Genomic DNA, 22,179 nt, shown 5'->3' with positions numbered 1-22,179 from the left:
GAACACAAACACTGCTTTTCTCTAATGTCCCGCCTACCAGTTGCCAATCATTTCTAAATGGTCAAAAAATCCATTTGTACTCTCAGAGCAGCAAAATAAAGATCAGTAGTTAATTTGTATTAGGTCCCGTCTTTTGATGCTGCTAATTCTTTGAAATCCAGCCACTCCTCATGCCCATGACGTGTGGAACGAAACGTGTTTCTACAGTGGCCCTCAGGGACCCTGTCTGCTGCTCAACCACAGGTGACTAGCAAGCTCAATTTCCGAAGCCAGCATCACACAGAAATGACCAGCTCTGCCGAGACTGAGGCCATCCTGCTCTGCATGGACCAGGACCAGCCAGCCACCCCCCATCATATTCTGGGTGACAAAGTGTATCACACTAGTCCCTGTAATACAACTAAGGCCCATTGGGAGGAGAAAGGGAGGACAGAGGCTCAGTCCTCGACTCCCTGCTGCTCCTGTCTCCTTCGACATCCCTGACGTGTCTTTAGTACGTACTTGGGACATCCTCAAAGCCGTCCCAGAAGTCGCCTACTGTGGCTCCCGTGATGATTTCGTTGGTCCTGCAGTTCACGAGATCCACTTCCTGCTCCCCAAACTCTTTCCTGAAGGACTCGGGTTTCCAGAGTTCGGCGTTCAGTCTGTGGTGCACTCCCGAGACCATCACGGGCTACGGAGAGGGAGGAGGCTTAGCACACCCCCAGCTGTCCCCAGCCCACAGCAGTCTCTCCCCAGCTGCTGCTGGTCCTGGTCTCGGGGAAGCCACAGCAGCTCCTATGTGACAGCCCTGCCTTCCAACCACATCAGGAAGCTCCAGGAGAAAGGGCCCCCCCTCGCACTCCAAGAACACCCCATGCCAAGGCCAGGGGGCAGCATGGGATGTGAAGGAGATAAAGCGGGTGGGCGCCAGCCTACGCTCCAGCCTGTCCTCACCACACTGAACACAGACCTGAGGCTGCCAAGTCCTGGTTGTTGGAGACAAGCCAGAATCCTGAGCTTTCTGTGCAGTCCTGATGTTAATGTAAAACCATGATGCATATATATAAGCCAAACAAAACCTGCCGCTGCCTAGGGCACCTGCCTGCCACCCCCAGCCTCTGGGAGGATGAGTGAGCAGACCTGGGAGGTAGGACACACAGGGTGGAAAAGCACTATGAGAATGGGCAAGTCACGTTTTGGTACTTGGCATTTCCCACAAATTCTTGCCCAAGAGCAATGTTCCTTTGGTGAACACTCCGGTTTGGCCAAAAAGAAAAGCCAAAGATACAGAAAATGGAACCAAAATGACATAAGCACAGCCTGGGCCCAAGGCCAGGCACCTCCTGCACGCTCTAGCTGCAGATCCAGCAACCACACCTGGGGGACTCTCACCAGGTATAAGATGCTGTTGCTACTGCTGCTGCTGCTACTCGGCGCCCACCCTAGGACAGCCGTCAGCTTCCCTCCATGGAAGAGCTCGCTCAGTTTTATGCTGTCCTGTCCTGTCACTCCTTCAAACTCCCAAACAGCCCACCTTCCCTGAGGCTCACAAGGCCTGGCTGCTCTCATCAAAACCCAACAATGGAGCCAGGTGTGGTGGCGCATGCCTGCCTTCCCCTCGGCTCCAGAGGCTGAGGCAGGAGGATCACAGGTTCCAAGCCAGCCTCAGCAACTGAGAGAGAACCTGAATTTTTTTTTAAAAGGTGGGTGCTGGGGATGTGGCTCAATGTTCCAAGTACCCCTGGGTTCAATCCCCAATGCCAAGGGAGCCAAGAAGAGGGGCTGTGACTGGTTGGTGTTACCTGCCCTTGCTTCCAGCACTCCCTGAACACGTTCCAGTTGCTCTTGTTGTTGGGGTCCTGCAGGCACAGCAAGCGGTTGTCGCAGAGCCAGTAGTGGGGAGTGTCAAAGCCCAGAATGCTGGGCTTGATCGTCAGTCCTTGAGGCCTCTTAGATAAGTCAGAGGAGCTCTTGTTTTGCACCAAAGAGGCAAAGATGTCATCAAGGATTTTTGGTGTATTCTTGAGTCCATTTTCTGTCTGAATTTAGGAAAGAACACAAGTCTTTTAAGTGTGCCATTCCCCATCATCAAAAAGTCCCCTTCCTAAAGATAGGATGAGCACCTATCAGTGTATGCTCAGAGCCCAAGCCAGGACCCCCAGGTAAAGAAGCAAGTCCCCTGTTCCCACCTGGGTACAGGAGAAAGTATATGTAATCAGAGAAAGTGGTCCTGCCCTGTGGAAGTCCATCTGCCAATGACCCAACCTCCTGTCCCCACAAAGGTTAAGTATGTGATTTATGTCCTTCTACTTCTACCCACTTGGTTTCTTCCTGTCTGTCTCCATGCAACTTTGTAAAGCAGATACACACAATAAAGCAAACACATACCTTTCCTGAGGAGGAATTCAGGAGATTTCGGAGGAAACCAGAATTATTGTTGCTTACAGGTGTCAAGATGGTGCTATTAAAGGTGTGAAGGACTGTGCTGGATTTGCTCAGAGGTGGGAGGGGTGGAAGGCATTTGATTTCATTCTTTAAAATTGGCATTGTAGGTTGTTTTTCTAAAACCAAACCAAAAAAATCCAGATTTAACAGCATTCTGAAAGGCAACTCTTAGCAATCTTCTAGTAACAATTATTTTAAAACTTGGGTTTTTGAGGGGTATGGTGGTATATGCCTGTAATCCCAGCAACTCAGGAAGCTGAGGTAGGAGGATAATAAGTTCAAGGCCAGCCTCAACCGCCTTAAAATAGAAAAGGCTGGAGATGCCGCGGTTCAGTGGTAAAAAGCACCCCTGGTTAAGTCCCCGGTACCAAAACACACACACAAACCAACAAAAATCTTGGTTTTCATTTTCTAGAACCAAGAAAAATTTAAGGGGATAAATAACAATGATATTAAAGATTTCCCAATAAATATTAAAACAATATCTAGTACCCAGGCTAAACTAAGGAAAATGGCATTTTTTAAACTTTGACTTCTGTTTCTGTTATGCAAATAAAATGTACTGTTGTTAATTCACTCTGTTATTCAGCAACACTAATGTGTATTGCAAATGTAGATTCTTTTGAACTTTTCACATGTACTGTTAACAAATATTGACCGTTTATTGATTCCTTTCATATTTTCTTGATTTCTCTTATTCGGGCCTTAGTGCACTGGCCAGGGTTTCCTGATTAACAAAGTTAATGACAACTGACAGTTTCCTTTGTCTCATCCCTGAACAAAGGAAACTATCAAAACAATTTTTTTGAAATTTAAGCCAGGCATGGTGGTGTGGGCCTGTGGTTCCAGCTACTCAGGAGGCTGAGGCAAGAAGAATCACTTACACCCAGGCACTTGATACCAGCTGGGCTCCACAGCGGAGATCCCATCTCTCATTTAAAAAAAAAAAAAAAAAAATTCAATGTTAAGGGTGTTTTTTAAAAAATTTATAATTAGATTTAAGCTTTACACAGAGTTTTTCTGTGTCTCATCACACAATTTTCCTCTTATATTCTGGGATGTTAAACCATACCTTGTGTTTCTGGAAGACCCTGCTTAGAGATTATATATAAGTCCCTTTATTTATGGTGTCAAACTTGAGTCACCACATTTTTTTAAGGATGTTTCACATTAAAGAAATTAGCCAGAAATTAGCCAAAGAAATCACCTAGATTTTAACCTAAGCCTACCTTATCCCAAAGTCCACATTCTTTTTATTTTCATCAGCATCCTGAAACACTGGTGACAAAAATGGAACTGAAGATGGCACATTCCAGTGAGGTACAACAGAAACCAAGCACCATGTGGTGAGGAGAAGAGCTGGGGGCAGGTTGTCACTGTACTACAGTCTCAGCACCATGCACCCCTCCCGCCTCCCGCCCCCCACCCCCACCCCACCCCCAAGCCTTGGGAGCTGACTGCAAACACACCTTCAGGACAGTTGCAGGAACACGTCCCCTCCCAAGAGACTTCCAACCACTGTCTCCCCACAGTGAGACTGCAGAGCCCTCCACGAGTGACTCAGTCCTCAGGAGCACTCACCCTTGTTCTCCTTGTTGACGTTCCCGCTGGTCAGGTCTGCCAGCCAGTTGAGTGGAGCCGTGCTGGCTGGACAGGCAGGCCTCACGCTGCAGGCTGGCCTGGAAGCTGCTTCTCCACTTGAGGCCACCGGCTCCAACACTGAGGGGCTCTGCGGGAGCATAGCACCCAGAGTCAGTTTTTCGCCAACTAAGGAAGTCTGCATGAGTACAAAAGGAGAGTTTTGTTTAGGCTGAAGAATGGCAATTCCCTTTTCTTAACCTTCTCCCTCTTCCCAGTAGCCATTAGTAAGAGAAGTTTCCAGAACAAAGCTACCTAATGAGTTGCCCCAGCTATCCTAGGGCTTCAGCAACCCTTCAACAGAACAGGGAGCAGGGCTGCTGCGCAGAGCTTCTGAGGACTAGCAGTGGGAAGGAAGACCTCATGACCACCCCCCACACACAGGCATTTCCCCGCCACCCTCCAACCCAGCCGGGTTCGCCCATGTCTCCACCACCCCATGCACCATGTGGCTTTGACGGGATGGTCTGTGCCTGTCTCTTTGAGAATCCAGCCAGACGAGGCACACGAAACACAGCTATTGGGTAAATAAGTGAGGCAGGCAGGAAAGGAAACAGAGTTTGAGAGGAAATGTGCTCTTCTGGTTTAGCTGTAAGAGGTGAGGAGATTAGCAGCTCTTGAGAAACATCAAGAGGACTATCAAGAGGAGGAGCCAGCTGCAAAGACAGCACCACTTACTCCTCTGGGACCTAAGAAACCACCTGGTTGGCCCCAGAGAGGGAGAGAAGTTCCTGTGCTGGTCCACCCTCCCTGCACACGAGACATGCTGGCAATGCCCAGTGACTGCTACTGGTTGTCATTTCTGACACCCTAGCGAGCAATCACCTCATGGGCAAAAATATAACAACGTAAAAGCAGCGGAAATGGCAAAGATCCCAACTCCTCCAACTGAGAGTATAAAAGAATTTTGGATTCCTAAAGAACAAGAATGACGAGGCGAGAAAGGAGAGCTAGAGACAGAGTGACGGACGGCAGGGACGAGGGAAGCCTGCAGGAAGGGGCACCACTCCTTGCACTGTTCAGTTACATCAGAGGTAAAATATAGTTGGTAATTTAACACTCCATGAAGTCTATCTGAGTCATTTAGTTCTGCAGAACATGAACACCTTTTAGAAACCCACACAAATTTGACAGCAATTTGTTGGGTAGACTACAGCACAAATTTTTCCTTTTTCAAACAAAAGAAAAAAACTAAAATCTACTAAGAGCCACCTGGTGACTAAGAGCAACAGGAAGAATGGGAAGGGTGGGTCTCTGAATAGCCCCAGGCCCGTGTTCCTGTCAAATGCACTGCCAGGAATGCTTAGCTTATTTGAAAATAGACCATCAACAATTACAAGGATGATGAATCTAGCAGAAGCAGTAATACCTGTTTTAGGTCTTCCTTTGAGGCTGGCTTTGAGAAGAGTTTGAACTGCCTGTTTGAACAGGGGCAGTTTGCCTTTATCCCCCATTTGGCTCTTACAGAATGCACAATGTCACCAACATCGTAGAGTGCTAAGAAAACACAAGGGCAGAGGTGACATCTCAACAGGGTGCCAGTGCCTTCGAACTCACCCAGCAGCACAGAGACCCAGTGTGCACAAGTACCCCTCCTTCTCCCAACAACTCCAAGCACCTCTGTCTTCCTCTATGAAACTATTCACAGGGCAGCGCTGCCCACAGAGTAAACCAACCACCAGTCCCTCGCCAGCCAAGACCCAGGGGAAGAGCCCCTGCACCACACAGTACCTTTTCCAGGAATGATCTGCGTCGGCATCAGGTTCTCAGGCTCATGTATCTGACTCTTCACACATCTTAGCCAAGAGAATGTCTTGTAGGCAGCACCTGCAAATAATACCGCACTATGGTGACCATCTGCATGGCCCCAGGCCCCAGGCCCCAGGGTCCCCAGCGTCATCAGCAGAAGGCTCCTCAAGGCGGGGGTGTCGGGTCAGCTCTCACCCTGCTGGCAGTTCTTCCTCTTCATGCGATAGCAGTCCACACACACCCCGAACCCACAGCGAGGGCACACCCAGTGCAAGTTGAAAATGGTAGTGTCACACACGTCACACATTTCCCGGACTCCTTTGACCGCTCGCTTCCAGGCAACCTGCCCTGCAAGGATCAAGAGATCAGTCAGTCCTGTGGGGGAGAGGGGTTCTGAAATCACGAGTGCCAAGATAGGCCGTCAGTAGTCCTCCCTGCGTGCTCCAGCAAGCCTCGGCATCCTGCACCGCAGCTCTGCCTCTGAGGCCAAGCTGCACTCCACAGAAACCCTGCCCAGGCTGTGCAGTAGCTGCTCCACCAGCCACAGTGCAGCACCAGTGCCTAAGCTTTCTGTTTGCAAGCTCCTGTGTAGAGGGCAGCATGAAACAGGCTTCCTCCAGGGGAAAAGCAACCTGCTCAGACACACACACAACCCTCAAGATACTCACAGCTGCCTTCAATCCACTCACTGCCCATTAAAGGCTCCAGAGTGTCTAAGGGCCTCCAAGGAACAGGCCTATGTACACGGTCAGGTCATTGACTCTGTCCTGTCAGTGATACCAGGCCCAGGACTAACTCACACTACCACATGCCCAGCAGCTGGAGGCAACCTAGGAATCTACAAAGAGGCTATCTCCTGGTAATCAGAAGGAGGGTCCTTCTAGGTCTGGGCATGGGCTGCCTGCCCAGCCTGACGCTAACAGAAAGCTGAAGGAGTAGGAGCAAAGCAGGCATTGTTCCAAGTCACAGGAAAGCCCACTACCGTGACTGACTCAGCCAGCCTGCCCCCTCCCCAAGCAGCCCTGGGCTGACGCGGCTGCACTCTCCTTCTGTGGAGAGGACCTCTTCCTGATCCAGTCTATGGTGGATGCATTATTTCTTTCAGAATGACTGCACAGCCCAAATGACCCCAACTGCTGAGTAAACCTCTGCTGTTTCACCCATGCAAGAGCTCTAAGCACTTCACAAATCCGATCTCTGAACTGTACTTTGGTCACTTGGACTAGACTGCTTTATTACAAAGTATTCTTAAAACTCAGCCACCCGTCCCATGGTTATCTGTCACTGAAACGACGTTAACTAGAAGAGCTCCCATCTGACAGCGGAAATGTGCTCCTCGTGTCAGGACGGTGACAGCCCTCAGCTAAAGCAGCAGCTTTCAGCACCTCTCAGGGAGGCGGCCCCTCCCATCGACCAGCCCATCACAGAGGAGGGAAGACGACAGGGCGACCATCACAGGCAAGGAGGAGAGGCTCCTCGGGAGGGGAAGAGCCCTTACCTACATCTTAAAAGGCAGATGTGTGCAACAAAACATCCTCAGAACAGAAAACCAGCACTGCCTCCAATAGCCCTGTGGCCTGAGGAGGGAAGCGGCCGTGTGTGCCAAGGACGGCTGCTCCTTGCAGTCTTTGCACCACTGCGCACAGCTGCTAAAGGAATTTCTTTAAATCAACTACTTTTACCCAAATGTATTAAGGAAAATTTTCTGAAAAGGGAAGAGGTTTTTTTGTTTTAATCACTTGTCCTAAAGACATCACAGGGAATGAGATCTTGATTTCCGATTCTCCACTACCCAATTAAATGGCATGATGTTAAAGCCACTCTTCATCAGTGTGGTCCAGTTCTGCAGTGGCTCAGACCCCTGACCCACCCACTTTCAGATTCCGACTGCTGGTTTCTATTCCTTGGACTCCAGAGAAATAATCTTCATTCCCTAATAACATTTCTGTGCTTAAGCTACCTTTGTTAACATCCAGTAGTTAAGAACTTTGGTGGTGGTTAACTTCTGCGGATGCCTGTATTCAAACAGGCTTGGTTATGCGAGTGAGAAGGCTTCCCTGTTAACTTTCAACTGTGTGGCAAAGAAAATGTGGAAGAGGACATAACACAGCCTTACAAGACGGATGCCCTGGTGCTTCTACAGAGCAAAAGGGCAGGGCTGTGTGCTCTCCTCCTAGACATCCTACCTTGAGATGTCACCAAGGAGGTCTGGCTCTATTGGGTCACCCACCCTGGTCCCTGGGGCTTGGTGGGCTATGTCCAACACTAATCTTCAAGTGTCCCCTCTAAATTCTGCTCTGACAATCACTTCTAACCCCAGCTTGTTCCCATTCTCAGGCAGGGAACCAGCTCACCCTGGTCCTCAAGAGGGTTAGAGAATAGCCTGTCCATTTTTCCTGATTACATAGCCATCTGAGGCCTCCTCACCCTTGGTGAGCCTGCACTCCTAGGGAGGCTGACTCTGAAGAAGCTAGCTATGGAAGGAAAAAGGCCACCTAACCCTCTCAGTGAAAATGAAACCATGCACTGGGACTTTGGTGTTACCTCAGAAACAAAAATCAAGTTGGACTCAAAAATCCTACCCCCTAAGAGATGCTCTTACTGTGTGGCTCAATAGTTGACATAGCTTCCTTTTCAGAAATCACCATTTGACAGAAGTGGTCTCCAATGTTGGCCAGGATGTACTTGGCTGTGTCCAAATCCGTCCCAACGACATTTCTGGTCAGAGGTAGCCACAAGCCAATTGCTTCACTGTCATATTTGTTTGGTGTTAAGAAGCCTTCTACCCGCAACACACCATGTTTGTTGAATTGCAACCTACGAAAGTAGAAAACACACCAAACTGATTCACAATTTGTAATTACTATTTAAATCAATAAAATCCTTCAAGGTTTTCTGTAATTTCCATGATTAATTAAAGCCAATTATTTGTGAATGCCAACAGAAAGATAAAACACTTGTATTTTTTCTTCCACAAGGAAAGCCTGAGAGGACTAGGAGAGGTGCATTCTGCATTCAAACCAAAACAGAGCCACACTCCCTCCACAGAGGCAGCTCAGCCTGCTGGGCATAGGACTTCACAGTAAGGACAGTCACCAGTCACCAGAAGATGATAATCTGATCAGATTTGAATACCTCCACTGTTTTCAGAATAATGCTCAGCTCAGCAAGAAAAGGCTCCTCAGTTGCTGAAGCAAGGCCACATGGACCTGGGAGGGGTTGTGCACCCACCAGAGCCCCTACTGTGTATCTCTGTTGTGAGAGGAAGCATAAGAGGGCATCAGGTGCTCCAGAGAAGTAGGGAAAAGGCACAGAACTTGCCCAGAACTCACTCAATTTCCTATCATACTTGGCTTTTTCATGAGCTATGTGTTAGTTTTGATCTTTTTAGTTGGAGACATAAGAAACTGACCCAAAATGCACACCAGATGTGACAGATGTCGTGACAGTCACTAAGTGCTAAGAGTTCTGTGGGGCTCATGGTGAAGCCGCCTGCCTCATAGAAATAGTAACTGAGCTTCCCTTGTCACAAAAGGTAGATAGTAGGTAAGAGAGGGTTATGTTCAGGAAACAGTGCTTCATACAAGAAGAAAAGCAGGTGAATTGGGTGACAAGAGACCAATAAGATAAAACCAGAGTTTACTCCTGAGGTGAGAATCCAGAGAGGAATGCTGGGTCAACTACTACAGGCCTTCAGCATGCTGCTGGGGACCCAGACCTCCTCCACTAGGCACTGGGGACCTAGCAAGACTCCTTGAGCCTGGGAGACACACAAAGTGTGTTCTAGAAAAATCACCTGTCCAAAAGAATGCAGGGTAAGCAGGACAAGACAATAAGAGCTGCATAACAAATAAACTTGCTTCAAGCAATCCAAAGAAGAGTTGCAAGGTTTAGTTAAAACAGCCCAAATTGGAGAGTCATGACACTAAAACAAGTATGAAAGCCATTTCAAAGGGGGGAGGTAATGACAACGGGACGTGGTAACTAAGGCTTATAACTGAGACTCGGCCTCTACTTCTGTTTTCTGTAAAAAAGCCGAATGGGAAATATTCGAGGAGGTGGCCAAGGACAGCTTTAATCTACTCTTCTCCAAGCAACAGGGGAAAGTTAATTATGACATTCTTTTACAAAAAGAGTGACTGTGTTCTAGTTTCAACTAGAGTGGCTTTATTATAACACTAAGCAAAGGCACCTCCCCCTTAAATTAAAAAAAAAAAAGGAAAACAGCTAAATCACAGCATCAATGATTTTTAGATGGTTCAAGAACAGTGATTTTTTAAAGAAAAAAAGCTCTGATACTATTACATAGAACAACAAAGTGATCCCCTCCCTAAAAAGCCTTGGCAACTTCCCTCTCCCTTGCTCCAGTTACCACTTTTCACAGCAAGAGCCAGCAATGTGCTAACAAAGACCTGGAGGAAGCACAAGCATTCTGCGGTTTCTCCAAAATATACACAAGTGCAAATGCACAAGCACCTTTACTGTACACAGAAAGTCTCCTGAGAGGAAGTGGAACAAAGCTGACCTGACTAGGAACAGCCTGGACCAGATACCATGCAGGATGCCCGTGTCTGCACCACAGCACTGCGACACACTGCACTGTCTGCACTTGTGACTCACTCAGCAGTGAAGGGCAAGCCAGTAGCCAGGAACTGGATTTCATTACAACAGCCTGAACCCAAGAGCACTGACAGCTCGCCTCGCTGGTGTCCTGCATGTGCTGCTTTGAATCGCACGATCCTTAAATACTGAAATTACTTGTGCACTTCATTCAGCTTATCAACCACCTTTTAACTTAAGATTTTAAGTTAGATTTTAACTTTGAATGAAAGAGCAGAAGAAAAGGAAGAAATTAAAAATCAGCACTTGTTTGCAATTATAACTGTTGGACCTGAAAATATCTAAATTATAAAAAACTGGATTATATCCAAAGTTCATCAGTACCGGAACACCACCATTTGTGTCTCAATGAAAGAAAAAAGAAGGATGTCCTTGGCTTCACTCAGGCAGAAGAATTTACAGAAAAGGAATTTGACTCATGAAAAAATACAATATAAACATGAAAGCTTTGTCTATTAAATTGAGATTTTTCACAAGACATGCCTTCTCTGGTAAAGGAAATGACAAGCAGGCCTGAATCCCACCAGTGGGCAAAAACACAGCTGACGGTTCCAGGAGGGCAACCTGGCAAGACAAATGCCAAGGCCTTGCACACACACCTCTAACCTAGCAATGCCACTTCCTACAATCCTTGCAAAGTACAGCCAGAGACACGGACAAGAAGATGTCAGCTCCATGTTATTTCTAGTGGCAAAAAATGAAGTCATTTTAATATATCAACAAAGGAGTTGCTGAGATGGGATATCAAGCATTACTATAATAGGTTCTTATGCAGAAATAAGTATTTGTAGAAAAGGATGAATGTGAACAAGAGGTTCCTCCTGGGCATTGGAAAATAAATCCAAAACAGTCCATGCAATATACTAATTGGATGGGCCTGAACACTGCCAGTGCACATTCCTTATTTGTGGTGGATTTTCAGAACCTTCAGCATTTTTCTACAATGACAGTACTTTTAGAAATAAAAACGTGTACTTCAGCTTCATTTGAAAAATAAGGTGTGGTGGTGCACACCTATAATCCCAGCTACTGGGAAGGCTATGGCGGGTAGATCACAAATTTGGGGCTAGCCTGGGTAATTTAATGAGAGTCCCTGCCTAAAAAAAAAAAAAGAAAGAAAGAAAAAGAAACAAACAAAATAATATGCAGAAAGCTCTAGATTAATGCTCATAGATTAGAAATGCAACCACTACCTTCTTAGTTCTAGCTCTGCCTACGTACAGAAGAAAAGTGCACAAGTGGGCCCAAACGCCATGCACTCTCTCCCAGGCCTCACCTCCTGAAGTGGAAGAAGCGGCAGAACACAGGTGAGTCCTTCTGCTGCTCTTTGTCCTTACGCAGGCTGTCCAGACGACACTCCCGGCACTTGGGCAGCTGAGCCACGATGTTCACACAGGAGTCGTCCTGCACAAAGGCCTCACCGCTCTGCTGCAGCTTCTTGAGTTTAGCAGGATCTGTCAAAACTGACTTCCGGGCTGGTACTAGGAAAGAAAAAGATCAAGGAAACAGAATCTCAAGTTTTTGGATATCACATCAATATTTGGTTAAATTCTACTCATTAAGCCAATATTCACAAAGAAAGGACTCCTCCTCTCCACTCCTGGTTCAGAGGTAATGTCAGGAACATGGCTGACGGCAGACACCAGAGAACAACTGGAAGGTGCTCTTCTCTCCAGGTCGGCACACTCTCCTTTCACAACCTGGACAGCGGGAATGCCAGAGCAGCACTGCGAGGCAGAGGCCTCAAGCAAGCTCACTGCAGTACTAGCAGTACAGGTGGGCACACCTCTCCAGAAGACAGAAGTCAAGGTCACTCTGCCCCTTTCACACTCAAGAGAGGCTGGTTTTAGGCGGGTGCGGTGGCAAACTGTTTGTAATCCCGGGGGCTGAGGCAGGAGGATCGTGAGATCAAAGCCAGCCTCAGCAAAAGCAAGGCACTAAGCAACTCAGTGAGACCCTGTTTCTAAATAAAATACAAGAGGGCTGGGAATGTGGCTCAGTGGGTGAGTGCCCCTGAGTTTAATTCCTGGTACCAGCCCCCCCACAAAAAAAGAGAGTCTAGTTTTAAGATGAGTTTTTTACAGCACTCTTTTAAAAAAAGTGAACCAATCACTTTCCTACATAGATCCTTGGCCTACAAAGTAAGGGCTATTTTCTAAGGGCATCTAAAGACGTCACTTAACTCCTGACATGTCTTCAATTCCCTGCACACACATGCTCCCCTCAGCAGACAGGATTGTGGGTAAGCTCGCTCAGGTGAGTTCTAACCTGTGATGGGTAGGAACTGGAGAAGAGACATTAACAAGGTCCTTACAGAAGAGGAGAGCAGAGGTGAAGCCATCACAGGACAGGGCAATCACTGTCTGCCCAGCAACAGAAGAGAATCCACAGCGAGCCCAAGACAGAAAAGCCCCTTCTCCTCAGAGAACTCAGCATACAGAGAAGAGGGAAGGAAGTAGGTTCTTGGGCAAACAAAAACAACTTCTAGGGAACCAGGTGAGAGACCAGGCTGGGAGAAAACTGGAAGACAGACCCCAAACCAAAGAGGGTTTTAAGTAAAGGAAGTGTTCAATAATTCCCTTAGAGGTGATCTGTTGCCTCTCTTGTACAGCAGGCCTGATCACCCCATGACATGCTGAATAATGCTGGTACTGATGGTCCTTGACCCTTAAACACTCTCACTCAGTTACAGTGAAAGAAAAAAGTAAAGAAATGAGAAAATAAAAGAGATTAATAGTTCAAGGATAGAGTTTTCATTACTCAAATGACATCACCCTTCAAGTTGGACCAGGTTCCCTCATCTGTTTTGCCCTGGCTGAAAAGAGCTACCCATCTAGAGCTACCCAAGATGAACTGCCTACATCTACCCCTCAGTGAAGAGAGCAATTGCCAGCGCCTTCCATGCTCGCTCACAACAGAGCCAAGAGAACAGGACAATGCCCTGTTCCGAGGAGCCACCCATGCACCTCAACAGAAAAAAGGCAGCTCTTCGCTCTGCATGGAGCCAGGGAGCAGACTCCTGTATTGTCCAGCTTTCCAACAGCCACAGCCACATTCATGGACACAGCTCGGAGATCCTGGCGGTTTCCCAAAACATGCTCACTCCTCAGCTACAGACGGCAGGATGTGCTAGTCCAGGAGGTGTGACTGGGTTTTCCTTTCCTTACAATCATGCTAGATGAAGGACAGCTACACAGCATATTAAGTGAGACAAAGCTGGACTCCACTCACTTGTGAACCCCTCATGTGCTTAAAGCTAGTTGCCTGAGGGCTGATGACTCAAAAAGAATAAAAAATAGAACAGATACATGCTTACGAATATTCACTTCATTTTGGGAGTTATATAACTCCTGAGGAACAGTATGATCTTATGCAAATTAGCATCTATATTAACCTAAACCTCAAGAATGAAGAAGATGGGGTACAAGAATCCCCTAGGCCAAGAAAGTTCTTTCTCTTCCTCCAGATGTACACTATAAAAGGCCAAATCCCACCACTTTGCCCTCTAATTTCAGAGGCCTGCAGTAAATAAAAAAAAAAATAGTGTGGGCAGATTGATTTTTTGCTGACTCAAATGAACAGGGTTTAAGTTTTAAAAACTTAAACTACTCTACACTGATTTTCCCAATTCTGATAATTACCAAAATTGTGATAATTCTGACCATCATTTAAGGCACCTTTAAAGTATAAAGGCTCTGTACCTTTACCATGCTGAAGTCACTTCATTCTTCTAATTCTAGCAACACAATCAGATGACCTTCATTACTGAAATGCACCCCAAACCTACCAGTACCCCTTATCCAAAAGGCTTAGGGCCAGAAGCGCTGCAGATTTCTGGCTCTTTTTTTTAAAATCTAGAGTATTTATGTATGTGTAGTGAGACACTTGAGATGGGACCCAAGTCTAAACACACAATTTCACATATACTGTACAGACCCAGCCCTGAAGGTAATCAGATCCACTACTTTCAGGGTGTCTGCCCTCTGACTGGGAACATCACACAAGATCAGGTATGGAATTTCCCACCTGCAGTGTAACACTGACATGCAAAGAGTTTCAGATATTGGAACATTTTGCATTTACAATATTTGAACTAGAAATGCTCAACCTGCAGTATGAAGCACAGTACTACTTTCCCTACAGAAAGACCTTTTAGTTTGAACTGGTGAGTATGCAGTTCCTCCACTAAGTAAAGTGGCACAGCAGTTCAGCCCTGTCTTTCAACATCTTTAACCAACACTTCCTTTTCCAGAGTGAGGATGCAATTCTGTAATCTGTTCTTAAAAATTCAGATCTGAGCTTGTGTGTAAGGATGTAGTGTCACCTCTTCCCCTCTAACCTGGATGACAGGAAAATCGCAGCAAGAGTTGAAGAGACAGTAATCAGCAGATCACTTTAGGTTTCATTTTTAAAATACTTTCTTACAATGAAAAGTCGGGATAATTATCACCTAAGAGAACCAGTGACGCCATGGTGAAGGCTATGATGGAATGCCTCCACTTGGTGAGGTTAACAGACACCAGCCCTCAATCACAGCACAAACCCATCCGTTCAACACAGGCTCACCTGAACTTCCTCTACAGAGTCACTTCCATGTATTCTATCACAGAGAACAAAACAGACACCACCTCTACCCTCTAGCAATGAAGACTTCAGAAACACTCACCGTTCTGGATTTTATTGTTGCTTCTTGTACAACAGCTTTCATTGTCTACTTTTCCAGAAGTCTCCTTTACACTCTGAGACTGGCAACCTAAAACTGAAGGTTTGACCATTTTTCCTGCACAACTATGAGAGCTATCACAATTAACACCTGCTTTCACGTCTGGCTTCTCTGAAGAGACATCAGAGGTGGAAGGTGCATGTTCTGGGTGCTTCTGCAGCTCAGGGGTACTGACAGTTTCCGCTTCTGCCCTTGGAGAAGCTTCTATAGGTGAGCCCTCCTTAAGAAGGCCTAGGGGTGGCTGTGGAGCGGGCTGCAGTCGGCCTTCCTGCTCAGTGTCCATCTTGGGTTGGTCACAGCCAACTCTGCGCTCACTTAGAATCTTCAGGTCTCCAGGCCCAACCTGAGCAGGCTGTGAGGAGGGAAGCCCTACTCTGCAGACATCTGGTTTTGTTCTCAGTCCTTCAGGCTTTGTGTTTAGACAGGAAGAAAGCTCTTCTGGTAAACTCTGCTTAGGACACCTGGAAAACACAGGATGGCAAAGCAGCACATTAAGGCCTCTTTCAGCTCTCTCGATTCCAAAACCAACTGTATGTTCCCTTCAGCAACCAGCACGGATGAGAAGGCTGCTTCCACAGAGAACTCAGGACTGGTTTCTGTGAGCCAAAGTTAAAAGTCATCAGTCAACAACTCACAGAAGTGTCTTAAACCAGAAAAACACAAGTGCTACTTACATCACAGTGAACCTTAGTTTTCCCTCAAAACAAGCTTAAATGGAACCAAAAATTATATTCAGCAGTTAATCTCAGTGGTTTTCAAAATGTCAAAATTAGTCTGCAGGGCCCATTATCAGTTTTTTTTTTTTAATATTAGAGAAACTTCTGAACTTTCTTATATAATGAAGATTATATTTAAATTTGAAAGATATAACTAGTATTCTTATTGCTTGCCAAGACTTGGAAATTCAATCTCATGGCAGGCAAATGTGTGAAGATAAAAACTTTTAAAATATGTGTATTAGAAATACTAGTTATCAGGCTGGGGCTGCAGCTCAGTTGTAAGGTGCCTGCCTCACGTGTGAGGCACTCACTGGGTTTGATCCTCAGCACCACATAAAAATAAAGATACTGTGTGTTTATCTATAACTAAAAAATATTTTAAAAGAAATACTAGAAATCCCTTAAAAGGTAGTCACCCAATATTTAACCAGCAACAGAACAAATCCTGTTCGGCCCCAACCCAGCTGAGGTGGTTAGGACCACAGCAGATACTACAGCGGGCGATGACTGACTGATTCACAGACTCACTCTGCACCACCCCATCTTACTTGAGATATCCTTGAAGGACTTCATTTCTTCAAGATTCATTCTAGAATTCTTGCCCCATCAAATAATACAGCTTTATTTGTACTTTATTTTTCCTGCCTCTAACAGAGGATTCATTCCTGAAGAACAATGTCTCATAAACAAGCATTCCTATCAATCTTCTGTTTGGGGTGGTACTAGGAATTGAACCCAGGGCTTCACATAAGCTAGGCCGTGTTCAACACTGAGCAATGAGCATCCCATAGTATTCATAGCATTTATAGTAGAAATCTCAGTCTGACCATCAATAATTTCCTGATGTCCTTGTTGTGAGACTGCTTTCCTTGCGCCTGAGTACTACCTTACCACTCTCCAGGTATCAGCATAGGAATTTGTCCTTTGTCTTTCCCCCAGCAAGCAACGTACTTAGCCACTCTCCCACATTTAGGGACCGTCTTCCCAACCCGCCTCTCCACACCACAGTCTCTAATGACCACATCTTGTCTTGATCATAAGCCACCACCACCTCCCAGAAGAGGGCCTTCCCTCTCTCTGCACCATGCTCACTTGAACCCTCGTCACACTTGACATCTCTTATTCAGTACCTCCACCTGTCAGTGACACCATCACTCACTGCTCCCTTGTGTTTCAGTCCCCTCTGCCACATCTCTACACTTGACCTCAGTGACAAGGCTGAGAAGTGATTCTTACCTGTACCTGGGGTTGACTCACGTCTAGGTGGCCACTCACTGTACACACATCTCCTCCCCAATACCCACTGACCTCCATCTTCCACATTCAACCAATCCGTTCTTTTCTCCTTCCGAGCTCCACCCGTCAGCAGCACTCCAACAGGTCCCCACACCATCACAGAGCCCAATCCTGCCCTTCCACACTGCTTCCTGTTGTCCTGTGTGCTGTCTACACTTTTCACCGCTGAAGGAATCTGAGTAACCTCTCCTCTCAGAAACTTATGAAAAACTTCCATGGACAACCCGAGACAAAAACAGTGAACCATGACCAAAATAACTGGTTGTGATTATCTTTAACACAGCACTACTCACCCTTGAGGAATCTTTGCTCCAAGGTTGGGTGGAGAGTTGGCAGTCTGAGGAGTACTTTGCTGTCTTGGGTCTTTACTAGGAGGGGTTGCTGCGGTACAGCCAAGCAGGATCTCCTTAAAAGCTGTTGTGGGAACAGACTGTACAGGACACATACTGGGAGAAGCCTAAAAGATATCAAACCAAAGACATTAAAAGAAAAGTCCCTAGCTAGAAATATGAATTGCTAGTAAAATTCAAGATTTGCTTGGTTTAATAATAAACGAGCACAATACCATCACCAAATAAAAGGCCAGCACAGTAAACAGGTGATAAGTCACAAAATCAAGGACTCACATCTAAAGGCTGTAAATAAATCACTTCAGCTTTCGAAAAACCTTCAGTGTTCCTACAAAAGATCACAACCTGATCTTTTTCAGACCTCAATCTTATGCCAGGAAAACACAGTTATACAGCAACTGTTTAAAAATGCAATGCACAGAAGTGAACTTTTGGTGACAGTCTCAGTGGTGGCAATGTCACATGCATTTGTTTCAACATGACGAGTGCCTACCAGGCACTTACTGCGTAGACTGGCGGGAGACCTGACCTCGTAGGACTCCTATAGGCCTACTGGGTACAACATAAGCCTGTGCAATGCAATAGTGGCTGAAGACACGACTCTTGCTCTTAAGTGGCTCATCAAGTCACAAACGTCATTCCAAGCTGCAAAAAATATTAAGTCATGACAGGCCTACGGACAAAGACAGGAGGACACCCTCCCCTTCCCTCTCAGATGATTACACCTTCACCAAATGAACACATTGGTAACACCTCTCTCCAGTTTATCATCCACAAAAATAAACTTCCCACCCTGACACAAGAAGCAAGAGGTGCATGCAGGACACTTGCCATGGCTGCACCATGTGGCACAGGCTCCCCAGGCCCCAGGTGTAAGTCACACCTCTCCGTCACCTCTGTGGGTGCCATGGTGCCCTTTTTCTCTCTCCTTCCACCCAACCCAAAAGCCTCTAAAATCTGATGTAGAACTTGAGCCCTGACAATTCTAAATATATTTAGATGTCATTTACAAGAGTCTTTTCCTCATTTATTCTGGCAGCCTAGAAAATACGCCAGGCATGATGGCATAACCTATAATCTCAGCTACCTGGAAGGCTGAAGCAGGGCAATCACTTGAGCTCAGAGTTCCACACCTGTCTGGGCAACAGAGCAAGACTATCTCAAAAACAACACAGAAAGACCTGAAAAGAACTTAACCACTAACAAAGTTTTGGCAGAGCTTCAAGCTACTTAATTGCTGAGTGATCTCATTGTACATTCTACTATTTCTCATTGCATGTTCAACTTTCCTCTCCTTAAACATGAACCTAGTGTTCTCCAGAAGATACATGTTTGCTCTTGGACTTAAGGGAATAGGGGTGGAGTACAAGCTTGGGATAGTCAACTGTACCTCTCTGGACTGGTTTCCTAATCCTTTAAATGAAGAAATGAGCTGTGTATTTCTAAAGTCTCTTTTGAGTATTATTTTATAATTCTCTGGTAATCACCTATTAAAAGGCCAGCCTCCCAAAGTTTAATTGCCCAATCTTTGTGTGTGTATGTGCTGGGGATTGAACCCAGGACCTTGTGCCTACCAACTGAGCTATATCCCCAGCCCAAATTGCCCAGTCTTTACCTACGCTCATTTCAGGCTCACTCTTACCTTTCCTCAAAGCTACCATCTTACTCTGAATATGTTCAGAGTTGATGCACTCACACCTGTGCTTGAATTCACTACTGAGAACATCATTAGAAAGACTAGACCAAAACATTTATGCATAAATTTTGACTACAATGTCTGTCAAACTGCCAAAAAATCTCTCCATCTCTCCCATTTCCCATATCCAATCAATGATTCAAACCTTGCCTCTATTTCCAAAATATTCAATCTATCCACTTCTTTCCCTGCCATGCTATCAACACCTCTCCCCCTGGACTACATATCTTGTAGCTAGCCTGACTTCCTTCCATCTCTGCTAATCCTCTGCTTCCTGCTCAAAATTTATTCTACCACTGAGGAATCTTTCTAAAATAGAAGTCGATAAGACGGCAGCACTCTGCTGCCTGCAGGAACCCCATGTGTTCCAGACTGTCAACTCCATCGCCCATCCCACTACACTCTCCCCCTTGCTCATGGTCTCCTGCTGCACTGGCTTCCTCCCTGATCCCAATCTTCAAACAGCCCAAGCCTCTCTAGCCCTGCTACTCCCTCTGCCTGCAGTCTTCAGTGGCTGGCCAGTTCCTGCAGTCACCCTCCACTGGCTCAAATGTCTCCTCCTCAGAATCCCGATGACTTACTCCAAAGTAGGTCCCATGAGCCACTACCCTACTACTATCATACTCCTACCATGCTTACATCTTTCTCAATCATCTGTCACACTGTCAAAGTACCTTCTACTTAGTTACTGTCAGTTTCACACGGGAATGTACACTACTTATGGGCAGAGGCCCTGTCCCTGTGTCTGTTAACACCACTTCAAAGCCAGACATAAGGCAGATGCTCAATAAAAACAAGACTGGCGGAATGATGTACCAGTGAACAAATGCAGTTAGCACCTTGTATTTTTAAACAGATATATAATAAATAAGTCTTATGAGTTAGCTGAGGCAGTAATAATGGTCAGTGTTTCTCATAAGCAAATATTCATAAAGTGTTTGTTGGAAGGAAGGAGGGCGGGAGGGAGGGTGGGTCGGCTAGCAAAGAGAGGAGCAGGAAGATCTGTTGTGATGGTGGTGACTGTCTCATCAAGGACAGTATCTAAGAGGCCTGAGGACAACACAGCAGTGACCAACACTGAATTCTGGTGTTAGACCCTGGTTTGAATTCAGTCTTGACAATTCCTGGCACACTAATCTCGCACAGTTAGAGTAACAAAGCATACTTCACAGGATTATGCTTTACCACAGCAGCTTGACACACAGCAAAATCAATTTTGGGTTCAACAATCTTAATGCAGAAAAATTCTGCAGAAATTTTCTCAGCTGCATCACTGTGTGATAGAATTCACTTAACTTGGGGTGCTTTCCTTGAAGCAGCTTAAGGACACCCCTACGACTTGCCTAAGGTGAAGCTCCATGGGATGGACACTGCCTCCCAGCCCGTCATTCCTCCTGTGTACACCTCTGCACTGCCTCTGACTCAGAAAAGGTCAAAGTTTCTCCTTACCTGAAGAGCTTCCCTGAAGGTCTTCTATACCAGTCATGGCAATAGTTCCTCCCTGCCAGCAGACGGAGATAATATAATTGAGTGCACGACAGTTTCTTACAAGGGCACTGCTGGCTCACTCCTCAGCAGACCTCTCAACTAACCAGGCAGCATCCAAACTCTGAGGAATAGTCTGCTAGGCAGAGAAGACCTTCAAGGAGCCAGCTGCCACTGGCACACAGGCTTATCTCATCCAAAAGGACTCATATCAGGGCAGCCCAGGATCGTGCCTACCTAATCCCAAATTCCTGCTTCCCACGATAACCCTGCAAGTCAAGCCTCACGACTCAGCACACCTGGGAGGTGCGAACAGGAAGAGCCAGGCTGTGTGCTGCGGTGCTTCCACTCACCCCACACATTAGCTCCTCCATTCCTTCACCTCTTCAGCCCCCTGGAGTCGAGGCCAGCTGGGTTTCCTACACTTGCCTCATTCTAAGAATCACCCAGGATTAAAAAGAATGGTGATATGAAAAAATACTCAAGGAGGCTACAGAAAAGTATGTGTTTCGTTTATTAAAAAAGAAAGAAAGAAAAAACAGGCCTCCGTGATATATGATAAGGAAAGGAGCAAGGAAGGATTCCAAAACAAAGAGTCTCTGAGAAGCACAATGACAAGTGAGGTTTCTTCTTTTTGTTGCATTTTCTAAATAAACCAAAAATTCTAAAATAACTTTAAAAATCAATGTCAGACTTCTAAGACTTCTAATACTCCAGGTAAACACCTAAGACCTCCAATTTCTATTAGAATAAGATGCCTTATTCAGTGCTTAAGAGCTGACACAGGCTTTTTAAAACATGGAATTCTGTTTCTCATTTCAGATGCAGAGGTTAAGAAATTCATCCCCAGGCTGAAGTTCAGGCTTACACTTTTAACAGCTTCTGTTGTGCCCAATATATCCACTTGTTGCTCCTGGGTATATGGACAGTCCCACTCCCTGCCCTTCCAGAGCATGCGTTGGGCAGAGGATCACATCACACATGTGCGTACTACCACATTTCACAAGCACCTCCTTGAAGGTTACAAATTTACTCCACCCCCTTTCTGTCGATGACACTTGGAAGAACTGACACCTTCCCCCAGGAAGCCCCCAACCTCAGTTCTGTCCATTCTTCCTCTCCAAATAAGGTCTCCCATTTCTACCCCATGTCCCCCAGTGCTCTCACAACTCTCCTTTCCATGCCCCTTGACTGTTCCCACAGATAGCCACTGCATCAGGTAGCACTTGCCTACTCCCAGTAGCCTTGGCAAACTGGCCTTTACTGGTCTCTACCCTAGATGGCTAATAATTCCAATGTCACACCTGACAGGCTACAACTCCACCCACCTTCTCACCAGGGGGATTAACTGGCAATGACCTCTCTGAGTTTAACTCTAAGATGCAACACTCACTTGCTGGCTTGGCATCCCCTTCACAGTCCTCAACCCAGAGTCTTGCTTCTATTTCCTTCTCCCACCAGCTCAGCCCTTCTAAA

General features: G+C 46.2%; 1 protein-coding gene across 4 annotated transcripts in view; it reads right to left on the bottom strand.

The window, feature by feature from the left end:
- Kdm3a (lysine demethylase 3A) overlaps positions 1 to 22,179 on the bottom strand; it is a 44,721-nt gene that overhangs the window by 5,542 nt on the left and 17,000 nt on the right. For 2 of the 4 annotated variants that reach the window (XM_026409456.2, XM_026409455.2), the window contains exons 9-19: positions 17,466 to 17,629; positions 15,101 to 15,618; positions 11,711 to 11,915; positions 8,417 to 8,631; positions 6,010 to 6,162; positions 5,797 to 5,892; positions 5,435 to 5,562; positions 4,009 to 4,204; positions 2,371 to 2,543; positions 1,785 to 2,021; positions 502 to 673 (exon numbers count right to left, since the gene is read on the bottom strand). In XM_026409456.2, the coding sequence (XP_026265241.1) occupies positions 502 to 673; positions 1,785 to 2,021; positions 2,371 to 2,543; positions 4,009 to 4,204; positions 5,435 to 5,562; positions 5,797 to 5,892; positions 6,010 to 6,162; positions 8,417 to 8,631; positions 11,711 to 11,915; positions 15,101 to 15,618; positions 17,466 to 17,629 (2,257 nt within the window). Of the gene's footprint in view, positions 1 to 501; positions 674 to 1,784; positions 2,022 to 2,370; positions 2,544 to 4,008; positions 4,205 to 5,434; positions 5,563 to 5,796; positions 5,893 to 6,009; positions 6,163 to 8,416; positions 8,632 to 11,710; positions 11,916 to 15,100; positions 15,619 to 17,465; positions 17,630 to 20,667; positions 20,720 to 22,179 lie in introns of those variants that run through there. The other 2 variants (XM_026409458.2, XM_026409457.1) reach the window with 2 other exon arrangements.

Source organism: Urocitellus parryii, chromosome 12, assembly GCF_045843805.1.
Source record: "Urocitellus parryii isolate mUroPar1 chromosome 12, mUroPar1.hap1, whole genome shotgun sequence".
Taxonomy (NCBI): Eukaryota; Metazoa; Chordata; class Mammalia; order Rodentia; family Sciuridae; genus Urocitellus; species Urocitellus parryii.
The sequence above is the reverse complement of the archived record's forward strand: the minus strand, read 5'-3'. Positions and strand labels throughout refer to the sequence as shown.